This window comes from Poecile atricapillus, chromosome 7 (genome assembly GCF_030490865.1).
Source record: "Poecile atricapillus isolate bPoeAtr1 chromosome 7, bPoeAtr1.hap1, whole genome shotgun sequence".
NCBI classification, from domain to species: Eukaryota; Metazoa; Chordata; class Aves; order Passeriformes; family Paridae; genus Poecile; species Poecile atricapillus.
Window position 1 is genome coordinate 24,465,927 of NC_081255.1, and position 10,864 is coordinate 24,476,790.

Consider the following 10,864-nt stretch of genomic DNA (forward strand, 5'->3'; position numbering starts at 1 on the left):
CTTGCTTATTCTTGCTCTGAGGAGCCCTGGAGCTGCCTCAGCTTCTCCTTGCTGCTGCCAAACTCATTCCCAGTCCTTTCTGCGCTTGGACCCAACCCAGCTGCTCTCCTGATTCTGCTGAGCTGCAGAAGGCAGGAGCTATGACCCAGGTGGTGGAGGGGTTGCCTGGGCCCTTGCACTGACATCTTGTGTGATGGGATATAAGCTGGGCATAAAGCCAGGAAAGAGCTCTGTGAGCTTGCTTTGAAGGTGATCTGTGTAATCAATCTGCCTGGGTGCAGCTTGTGCTGTGGGAAGCAGCCTGGGCTGCTCCAACAGCCTTGGGCAATTGCCTGTTCCAGGGAAACCCAGCCTTTTGTTGTGTTTGCTGCCGCCTGGGTCTTTTTGCAAACCACAGTAGTGGGAACTGCAGCGTGGGTGTGAGCTAAGGCTGGAGTGAGCATCCCTATCTTGCTCCTGCACACACCCTGGCTCAAGACTCCTGGTATGACACACAGCTGGACAAAACCTCTTTATTTCGGTTGCTCTCTCCCTACAGGCTCTGCAAGAGTGGGTGGATGCAGAGCACATGCTACTCGAAGTAGACCCCGTACACTGTGGCCACAGCAAAAAGGGAGGCATTGGAGAAGGTGGCAGAGGCAAAGCTGTCAGTCTCAGGGTCCCACAGTCCCCGACTAGCCACCAACAGGCTCTGCTGGCCCTGCTGGCCCAACACTACGTGGCAGACCAGCTTGTAGCGGGGTGGCACCACCTCCTTGGCCTGGTTCTGCAGCAGCTCAGTCAGGCTCTGGGCTAGTGGGGCACTGCCCTGGGGATTGTATACAGTGGTCCCCAAGGCACGGGCCAGGGTCCCCTCCAGCACATGTTGCACCCGCTCCGCATCAAACTTGCAGCCTTTGTCTGGCCCTATCCTGTAAGTGTTTTCAAGGCGGGTCTTGAGGATGGGTTGGAAAATTGGGAGCCCAGAGAAGCTAACACGTCTGTGGAGCATCCAGGGGCCAATGGAGGGACGCCTGCTCCCTGGGACCATCCCGAATGAGCTGCGGCGGCTGAGGATGGAGTTGCGGCGGGAGAGCAGGGGTGGTGGTTTGCTGTCCTCGGTGCCCCGGGCTGGGGGCTGGGACCCACGGCGTGTAGTGCGGAGTGAAGGGGCTTCAGTGTTGTCTGCAGCCAGCACCTGGGCTAGCAGGGCTGTCTCTGGGAAGGGCTGCTCAGCCATAGGGGGGGCCTGCAAAGGAAATGTACCTGAGTGTCAGGTGAGGCAGGTGTCCTGTAGCCTGTCCATTCCCCTGCCTCTCTGCCTTACTTCTGCCTGCCCTCTGCAAATCCCGTGCCTCCTGGCATGTGAGTCTCTGTGAGGCAAGATGCAGAGGGGCTGGGAGATCCATGGCAGCTGTCTTCCCTTCTCCAGCACCTCCATGCCCATCAGACTTAGCCAGCTGGGGCTGATCCAGTGCAGCAACACATGGTCCACACAGCCTTCTAGTCTCCCATCCCCAGCCTTTCCCCCAGCACAGGTGAGTGGCTCTTTCCTGTCTGGATCTGTCTGATCCCACACTTACCCTTAGTCCCACTTCTGTCCTTCCAGAGTAAACTCAGGGAACTTGTCTCTGGTGGATGTCACTGCCCAGGATCAATCTTTGTCTTGCAAGTTGCTGTGAGCAGAGCCAAACCTGTTGCACTCCTGGAACAAACCTGTTGTGCTCCTGGAAGGTTAAGTGTTGCTATGTGACACTGCAGGTCTCCAGGGCTGTTCTGGGGCATGGCTTCTGTAACTCCTTCTTTCCTGGTGCCTGGACACTCCTGTTCCCCTTCACTCCTGCCCTCTCTGCATTTTCAGCTGTGCCAGCACAGGGATATGGTTACTCCAGACATGTGCCCTCCAACCTTCCTGCCAGCCTTGAAAAATGCAGGCTGGTGTTGGATGTGCAAGAGAAGAGCAGGGGGTGGAGAGTTGTGATTGTAGATTTGAGCCCCGACTATGGGGATGCGCTGTGGCTGGGCCCCCCAACAGCTTGATTTTGCTCTGATATTTGCACCCTTAGGGTATTTATACCCCACTGCACCAAGGGAGAGTGTGGGTGAGTACCCATTGAATCATATGTTCACATAGTGGGTTGTGTTGGAAAGGACCTTAGAGATCATCTAGTTCCAAATCATCTTCAATGGGCAGGGATGTCACCCCTAGACCAGACTGCTCAGAGCCCTATCCAACCCAGCCTTGAACACTTCCAGGGACGCTGTAATGCTTGTGGGTGACCAGGTCCCTGGGGGCTCCCGTCCCCGGCCGGGGTTTCTCTCTGCCAGTGGAGCCCAGCCCAGCTGGTACGACACGGCTGCACCATCAATGTGCCTTTGTCTGGCCCGGCTGCCGAGCTATTTGAGGAAAGCGGAGACAGCTTTTGTGTTTCTATCTCCCGTCGGAGGTATTTATAGCCTGCCTCTGACTAGCGCTGCCAAGCACACTGCCAGCTGGACCCCATTCCCTTGGGGGGCTGCCTCAGCTCCGAGCCCCATTCCCGCCTCTCCCTCGCACCACCCCCTGACAAGCAAGGGTGGATCCCTCCATGGGCAATCCCCTCCTTGGGCTGCTTGAGGTCAGCCTAGGGCTGCAGAATGGGGACAATGCGTCCCCTCGCACAGCACTTGGTTTGGGCTTAGGTGAGCAACCTGATCTAGTGGGTGGCATCCCTGCCCACGGCAGGGGGGTTGGAACCCTTCCCACCCAAGCCTTTCTATGAGGCTTTTTTTCTGCCTGCAATCACCTGTACCCTAGGCAGACATGAGAGCTGCAGGGCTCTGGCCTGGAGCATGGCAGGAGAGAAGGCTTCCCCCATTTATCAGGGGACAAATCTCCCTGCTGTGCTCCAGTGCTGCTGCTGGGGACCGAGCCATGCCCGGCGGCTTTCCATGGGGGCTGTGCAGGGGGAGGTGAGGGTGAGCTCCGTGCATCTGCTGCCTTTTCCAAAATCCCAGCTGCCTGCCTCTCTTCGCCCCTATCTCTTTGCTCCGCAGCAAAGTCACCAGCTTGGGCAGCACGTCCCCAGCCAGGGATGACAGAGCCAGGCCATGAAACACGTCAAGGAATTCCACTCGCCGCAAGATGCAGCCCTGCTTCCCCATCCGGTGAGTGCAGGACAGAGCCGCCTCGGCAGCAAGGCCGTGCTTCACGCCTCACTGTCCCAGCGCTCCCTCCCACTGCTGCCCCGGCAGCCCGGCCTCCGGCCGCAGCGCTGCCTGCCAGCTTTCCCTAGCAATGGGCCGTGCCGTACGACGCAGCGTGCTGGCTTCCTCCCCGGGCTGGCCGGCCTCCCGCCAGCCTCCAGATTCCCTCCCGCCATCCTGCAGCCTCCTCCCGCCCGCCTGCAGCTCCTTCCGCCGCTCCCTGAGGCAGCCCATGGCCGGACCCTGCTCGGCGCGGCTGCAGGGCGACGTGGCCGCCTTCAGCGCTGCCCTGCGCACCCTGGTCAACAACCCCCAGTTCAGGTGAGGGCCCGGGGCCTGCCGCCTCCCCCCAGCCCCGCCGGAGCCCCCGGCGGCTGCTCCGTGTTTTCCCGCAGCCCCGAGCCCCCCGTGCTGGGCCGATTGGGGCCCGCAGGCAGTTCGGGGAGCCCCGGGCAGCTGGTGGGGCCGACGTGGCTGGTGCAGCGCTCCCCACTCACCCGCATGACATCAGGAGTCCAGGCTGCCCGGGGTAGCCCACCCTGGACAGCCACCCTCTCCCGGGAGGAGGGAAAGTTCCCGGGTGTGCCCAGACCCCCTCTGTGCCAGGCATGGTGCCAACAGGGCAAGGCACTATCCCAGTGTAAATCCTGTGCTGGGGCTCTTGCTCGTGCCAGGAATGGGGGTACCCTGTGCTCCCTGGGGGCAGCTTTCTCCCTGCTCAGTTCCTCTCCCACCTGGCTTTACTGGTGTTTTACTCCAGCCTCCCCGGAGGGCATGCAACATGTTTCCTGGCATCCCTCCTCACAGGGTTTGGCATTCCTGCCGCCCTGCTCGGGCGCAGAGATGGAGATGCTGCCTTGGCTTCCTTCATCCACATGGTATGTCCTGCCTGGCTGTGGTCCTCTTCACCACTTCCTGCTGAGGCCTGGCCAGCCTATCTAAGGAAATCCCCATTCCTGCTGAAATTTTTGGCCGCCCAGAAGAGAAATCCCACTGAAAACTCCCCAGCCACAGCACCAGACAGTAGAGGAGTGGATGGCAGGCACTGCCTGGTCATTCTCGGCCTACATCCTGCTGCTCGCATCTTTCAACCAACACTCCTTATCCAGCATCCTGCAACCTGAAATCTGTGCTGTGCATCCATCTACTTCATCCCACATCCTGCATCCTTTCTCCTGTAGCCTGTACCTCACAGCCTGCACTCTGTAGCCTTTGTTCTGCATCCCACATCCTACAGACTTCATTTTGCACACAGACTTCAGCGTGTGTCCTGCATCCCAGACCTTGCATGCTGTAATCACAGCTGGCATCCCATGCATTCTGCTTGCCCCTCTTGGCCTGTGGACCTCAATCACAGAACAGTTTATAATGATCCCCCTTGCAGGAGCAGTCGTGGAGGACCTATTGGGCTCTGCTCACACCACCCATCCTGCCCCAGCTGTGTGTCTCCTGATAGACACTTGGGATGACCCAGGTGTCCTTCCTTCTGGTGGGCATATACACCTCCCTGTGGGACACTCTGAGGGTCAGGCCATTTATTTGTGCATATCCTCATGGCAGTCAAAGCTTGGATGCCATGTCTTCTCATTGGCCTGCTGGGATGGAGGAAGGGACAAGGGGATAGATGGGCCATAGCCGCATGTCCTTTGCCTGCTTCCTTTCCCCTGGTCTTTCCCCCCTTTCCTGGGGCCATGGAGCTGGGGAAACATTTTGGGGAGGGGAGGGTTATAGGGGATCAGGGCAACAGAATGGTCCCTGTGCTCTAGTACACATCTTGAATGCCACAAGCTGCCCTGTTGGGCCAGTGCCAGCCCTGCTGGCAGCTATGCCAGAGGCTTCACATCCCTGAGACGATGAGTCAGTTCCCATGAGTCAAGGAGGCTGATCCCGGTGACAGCAATGCTTTCCTTGGCTCTGCTGTGCCAAAAGAGAGAGTCACTTTCTCCAGCTTTCTCCTTGGCCTTTCTCTGCCCTGCTCAGTGCCAGCACCCTGGGCTCTCTGTGCTTTCCAGACGACCTGTCGTGCTCACCTCGCATGCATCATTCAAATGGTTGGAAAGAGCCACCAACAAGGTTCTGTTCCCCTGTTGGGACAAACCCCTGGGTTAAAATTAAAGGGTACTGCTGCCCTGTGCCGAGCACGCAGCAGGTCCTTCCTGTGTGCCCTGTCCCAGCCCAGGGAAGGCTGTGCCCTTGCTTTCCAGGCACTGTGTCCCTCATGGTCCCCTCTCCCCACAGCGATGTGATGTTTGTGGTGGGCCAGGAGCAGCAGAAGGTGTTTGCACACCGCTGTGTGCTGGCGTGCCGCTGTCAGGCATTCCATGGGATGCTCAGCCAGGCACCAGTGGGCAGCCAGGACTCCTCCAGCAGCGTCCCACCCCAGGGCCCCTTCATCCTGGGCAACGTGCAGCCTGAGGTCTTCCTGGCCGTCATTGAGTTCCTCTACACCAACAGTGTCACCCTCAACAGCCATATAGTGAGTGGGGATGGGGCTGGCAGGGACCATGGGTATGGGAGGGACAAGTAAGGGGATGGAGGGGAAGGGAGTGCTTTGCTTTGCAACTCTTGGTGTGCCAAAGTTGGAGGAGATGGTCTATGTGATGCTCTGTCTGGCTAACAATGTAATAAATGTGTGTGTGGGGGGAATCTCAGCACAGTGGGGTGTCCAGAGCACCTTGTCCCAGTCTTGGGACTTCTGGCTGTGCACACCCTGAATGGTGAGAATGGGGACACCACAGCAGGAGACCTAAATTTTTCTCCATGCACCAGCCTTATCTCCCACGCACCACTCAGGAGCTCCACTCAGGAGCACACCTGCCCTTTACCCTGGGCTGCTGTGCCCGTCCATGGTCCTGCATGCTGGTGATCACAAAGTCCCTCTTGCCTGCAGGCACTGGAGGTGCTGACCTCATCGGTGGAGTACGGCTTGCAGGACCTGTGCAAGGTACGGTGCTGTATAGGCTAGGGACAGTGGTTCCTGAGTGTTCCTGGGATGGGCAGCACCCCAAGGTGGTCCCTGCATGGCTGGTAGCTGGATGTGCCTCTGAGGAAAGCACCATGGTGCATCATGCAGGCTTGGCCCTGCTTCTCCATCCTGGAAGGTCTCACCAGTGGGATCCCCCTTGGGGGGTGCAGCAGCAGCAGGGAATCCCACAGGGGAATCCCGAGAAATCATGGGGGAAGACATGGAGTTTCACATCTCCTGCACAGCAAAGGTCAGAAGGGAAGCCCCTGTGCCTTCGCCCACATGTGCACTCTGGTCATCTGACAGGATGATGCAGTTAAAGAGAGCCCCGATCCTTGGAGCAGTCAGCACCCCAGCTGTGTTGCTGGTGCTGCCAAGGCAATGGTGCTTTGGGTGGGAAGGTTTTGAGAAGGCAGCAGGGAGCAAAGAGGAAGGGTTGGAGCTGAATGAGGAGGGGCCAGGGAACTGAAGCAGCTCGGTGTTGGGGAGGGTTGCCAGGCCACGTCATCAGCTTGATTCCTGAATTACAGCCTGGCTGAACGCATGACCCGAGATCTCACACCCAGACTTCCCCTCCCTCCCCATCACACTGGGGAAGTACCTCGGGAGCTGAGGAATTGTGGGCTGCCAGGGTGGTGGGATGGGACCTCTGTGAACAAGCTCAGCCAAAGCCCAGATGTGGCAGAGCTGCCAAACAGATGTCTGGGCACGGAAGGGATATAAGGGGTGCAGCAGAAAAGGGGGACCCGGTGCTCCTATCATGGGTCACACCCCACCACGTCAGGGTGGTGCAAATGCATGCTGAGGGGGATTACCTGCATAGAAGAGGGGTGGGAGGGAAAGGGGCTGACCAAGAACAGCTGGTGAAACCATGTCAGTGTGCCCAGCTGCAGGGTGACCTCATATCCCTCCTGTTAATGACTCAGGGCCCTTCTGCCCTTCTGCCCTAGCTGATAGCTCCTCTCTGCATGTCATATCCCCTTGGGGACTCTGCTAGGCAGCTGAGATAGGGAGAAGAGAGGTCACACTCACTGATAAACATGCTGGTCTGGCTGCATCCCACCTGCATCTTCCATGTCTGGGATGCAGCTGGAGATGCCAGTCCCCTAGCAGTCACAGCCAGAGCATGGCTGGTGGGTAAGGCTGGGGCAAAGCTGAGGTCACCCAGTGCACTGCAGCTGGCACCAGGATTGTGTCCTGTGGCAGAATGTGGGTGGCACATGTAGACAGCATTAAGGGACCCACCTGGGGCTATCAGATTGGCTGGGTTTGGTCACATCAGTCTTGGTCCCTGGCTCCATCAGTGGCCAAGCTGGCTGCTCACATCCACACTGCAAGACCTCATCCCACAGCCCATTGCTTATGAAATCCTGGGGGCTGGAGGTGCCTCTACCCCACATTCCATGTGCTGGGCCTCAGGGGATGCTGAGAGTTGTGTGGGGGGAGATGGCAGGTTTGTGTCCCCCCCCTCTGCCCACCCTCTCCCTGTCTGCCTTCCAGCTCTGTGTCAAGTTCATCAAGGACACGCTGAGTGTGGAGCAGGTCTGCGAGGCCCTGCAGGTAAGAGTGACACCAGTAGGGTCACAAAGGGTTAAAAATAACCTGTACAGTTTTGGGGCAGGAACAGAACTTGACCTTTCTGTTCTCTGCTGGACAGTGGGGCAGGATTTCCCACTCACCCCTGGCCCAGCTGCTGCCCTGCCAGCTCCCAGACCACTGGTACCAGGGCTGCAAGGGACAGTGTGGCCTCCAGAGCATGGCAGAGAAGTGTCTTCACACTGCCCTGAGCTGGGCTGGCCAGAAGCAGTGCCAGGACTTTGTCATCATCTGTATGATAGGAGACTGGGACGCTGGGTTTTGGGGAGCCAGTCCCAAAACCCTTGCTGAGAGCTGAGGCACCTAAAAATAGCCTTGGGAAGATCCTAATGGCCCATGCCATGCTACTTGGTGGGTCCAAAGCTGCTCCCCAGAGAAGGGGGATTTGTTTCATCTCGCACAAGCTGAAATAATCTTGGGGTGAGGTGCCGGCCCCAGAGCAGAGCCCCAGCCAGATGTGATGCCAGACCATTGCGACATAAACAAAGCTAAAACTGGCCCAGAGGAAACAAAACAAGAAACCCCAAAACCCCAGAAGAAACTAAACCTGAAGAAAACAGCTTGTCTGTCCTCCTCACTTACGTCAGGACTGGTCCCTTGCTGTGGTGGAGGGGGAGGTGGTGTTCGCCCTGCCTTTGCTTTTCTCGAGTACCCCACACACAGGGGCTGCTGTGTGTGTGGGGATGGGGTTATGCCCTCCTGGTAACCAGATGGACAGGGCCAACCCTGGAACAAGCATTGCTCAGTAGGGTTGGGAGAAAATGAGAGCAACCCCAAATTCCTGCTGCAGTGGGGGTTGGCAGCTATGGGTCAGGCTGGGGCTGGCACCAGGGGTATGGGGTGCCTGTGGGGGACTTTAAGCTGATCCTGTGCCCACACAAAGAGCACTGGGGACTGGTGGTTTCATGTGCCTGCAGTGTGACCCTTTGAGTACAGCACTAGGGCCTCTCCCCCACTGTGGGCTCAGTGACCTGTCTGAGCAGAGGTGGAAAATCACATGTCCTGCTAAGGGTGAGGCTGGGTGACCATTGTGAGCATTAGAGCCACCAAAACATTTGCTGTTGGGCAGGCCAGAAAAGGAGGGGACCTTGGTGCCCCTTCCTTCCCATGTTTTTACTGTGGTACCCAGCCCAGAGGGATGTCTACCTCACCTATGTCCCTGAGAGTGCCAGTGTTTCTGTAGGGCTTTGGCAGGGAGTCCCTCCTGCCCTGGACCCCTTGCAGGTGTCTGTGTTGTCTCACAGGCTGCTGTGACCTATGGGCAGGTGGACCTCCAGCAGCACTGCCTGGCCTTCATCGAGGGCAGCACCGCGGTACGGTGGCAGGTGATGGGGGAGCATGATGCCAGGGTAGGGGGGGCACGTGGCATGGAGAACATTGCATGAGGCAGGGGAGTAGGGCCCCTAAAGACAGGATGTCTGGAGGCTGGGAGAGGAGCAAGTGGTATTTGGAGAAAAGATGCTGGGTGACTGGGAGAGGCAGGCTGGGGCATAGTGGAGTGCTAGGGGATTGAGTTTGGATTGGGGGATGCTGGAGTGCCAGGCACCAGGATGTGTCTGATGGATGGGGTGGTGGTTATGTGGGGTCCTGGTTCCAGCACGCAGTGGTGTGCTGGCAGGCAGTGGTGCGGACACAGGGCTTCCGTGAGCTCTCCGACGTGGTGCTGGCACGGGTGCTGCGCAGTGACCGCCTGGCCGTGGACGAGCTGGACCTGGTGCAGGCTGTGCGGGAGTGGGCACACGTCAGCTCAGTGAGTGTCACACAGCAACGACCACCCAGGAGTGCCTGGGCCCCCACCTGCCCCGGCTGGGAATGTCGGCACCCCATCCCTGAGGCCAGGGCTCTGTGATGGGAGTGTCACTCCCCCCAGGCCCCTGCCTCCCCTGGTGCCCAGGACATCACCAGACTCATCCCTCACATCCTGATGTCTGACAGGCTGTCCTAGAGCGTCCAGTGCCAGAGGTGGCTGCCCTGCCCGTGAGGGAGCTGCGTCTGCCCTTGCTGGCACCCAGCGAACTGGTGACACTGGAGAGCTACAACCAGCAGGACCTCCTCATCCCGGTGAGCTGCTGCCTGTTCTTAGTGTCTCCTGACTGACCTCTAGGGCTGGAGGATGCTACAGAGGATGGGCAGAGGAGGACCATGCTGTGGCAGTGCTGATGCCCCCATCCCTCTCCCTGTCCCCACAGGTGGAGAACATCGCAGCAGCCTGGCGTGCCCATGCACTGAGGAAGGGCAGTGGGGTGCCCTCCCGCCTCTGCCGTCCTCGTCGGGGCACGCGGCCCCGCGACCATCACCGTCACCTCGAGCCACACGCCAAGTAGGGGCTGGGCAACGAGCTTTGTCCAGCCCAACTGGGGACTCTGCAGCAGGGCAGGGTGTGGGGCTGGGCACTGATGCTGCCGTGGCCAAGAGCATCAATAAGGTGCTTTGTCCCGTGTCACAGCGTTGGGACCAGGCAGGGTTCCTGGATCACCCCCAAAAGTGATGCAGGGGGCTGGTGGTAGGGTAGAGCTGGGCTATGCGATGGGTGCAAGGACACTGCAGGTTGCCCAGGCAGTGAACCAAGGGTGGTGGGGCTGCAGAGATCCCTGTGGGATGGGGACCCAAGATGAGCTCCCAGTTCCCCGGGGCCGTGCTGCCCTCCCCTGGCAGCGGGGCTGTGCTGCAGCGCGAGAGAGCATCAGCACCTGCCCGGACAGGGGCACAGGGACTCTGGGGCTTGGGCTGGGTGCAGGTAGGAGGGGACAAATGGGCATCTTTACATGCACCGCTGCACCGACAGGCTCCCACCCACCCCCCAAGCCCCGCCAAGCCCTGCCAGCAGGCCACACACACGCAGGACAGGCTGCCAGCCCCCCCATGTGCCACACAGTGTGCAGCCCCCCCTTAGACCCAGCTGTGTGTACACACAGCTGGGTCTGTCTCAAGCACATGTACCCCCCCCCCCTTCCAGCTGTGTTCCCCAGGAGAAAGGGTCGGACACAGCAGGTAATTTATATATAATATATATATTTACTCTTTAAAAATAAACCTTCGGTCCCCACTACCGCCTGTACAAACTACAAAAATAAACCTTTGCTCTCTTTGATATAAATAACTTAGATGGCGTGTTGGGGGGGAGGGGGCTGCCCGCCG

General features: G+C 58.9%; 2 protein-coding genes across 5 annotated transcripts; one reads left to right on the forward strand and one right to left on the reverse strand.

Annotated features, from left to right (window-relative positions):
• Positions 1-533: 533 nt before the first annotated feature.
• DYNLT4 (dynein light chain Tctex-type 4) lies at positions 534-2,086 on the reverse strand. The gene is made up of 2 exons (XM_058842927.1): positions 1,563-2,086; positions 534-1,228 (listed from the first exon to the last, which is right to left on the reverse strand). The coding sequence occupies exon 2, from the start codon at positions 1,217-1,219 to the stop codon at positions 572-574; it is 648 nt and encodes a 215-aa protein (XP_058698910.1). The 5' UTR covers positions 1,220-1,228; positions 1,563-2,086; the 3' UTR covers positions 534-571.
• Positions 2,087-3,221: 1,135 nt separating this feature from the next.
• On the forward strand, positions 3,222-10,571 carry BTBD19 (BTB domain containing 19). Of its 4 annotated transcripts, none has more exons than XM_058843181.1 (8): positions 3,222-3,486; positions 5,404-5,641; positions 6,056-6,109; positions 7,631-7,690; positions 8,971-9,051; positions 9,345-9,476; positions 9,662-9,787; positions 9,916-10,571. In XM_058843181.1, the coding sequence occupies exons 1-8, from the start codon at positions 3,257-3,259 to the stop codon at positions 10,048-10,050; spliced, it is 1,056 nt and encodes a 351-aa protein (XP_058699164.1). In that variant the 5' UTR covers positions 3,222-3,256; the 3' UTR covers positions 10,051-10,571. The 4 variants fall into 4 exon arrangements, with proteins under 4 accessions (XP_058699164.1, XP_058699163.1, XP_058699165.1 ...); XM_058843180.1 differs by having other exon boundaries at positions 8,971-9,039; positions 9,324-9,476; XM_058843182.1 differs by having other exon boundaries at positions 8,971-9,039; positions 9,916-10,568.
• The last annotated feature ends 293 nt before the right edge of the window (positions 10,572-10,864 follow it).

Bases quoted from the DNA above. Each gene is read 5' to 3' on its own strand.
- DYNLT4 (XM_058842927.1), bottom strand. From the start codon at position 1,219: ATGGCTGAGCAGCCCTTCCCAGAGACAGCCCTGCTAGCCCAGGTGCTG.
- BTBD19 (XM_058843180.1), top strand. From the start codon at position 3,257: ATGGGCCGTGCCGTACGACGCAGCGTGCTGGCTTCCTCCCCGGGCTGG. The intron at 3,487-5,403 runs GTGAGGGCCCGG...CTCTCCCCACAG, and splicing joins GTCAACAACCCCCAGTTCAG to CGATGTGATGTTTGTGGTGG. The intron at 9,477-9,661 runs GTGAGTGTCACA...GATGTCTGACAG, and splicing joins AGTGGGCACACGTCAGCTCA to GCTGTCCTAGAGCGTCCAGT.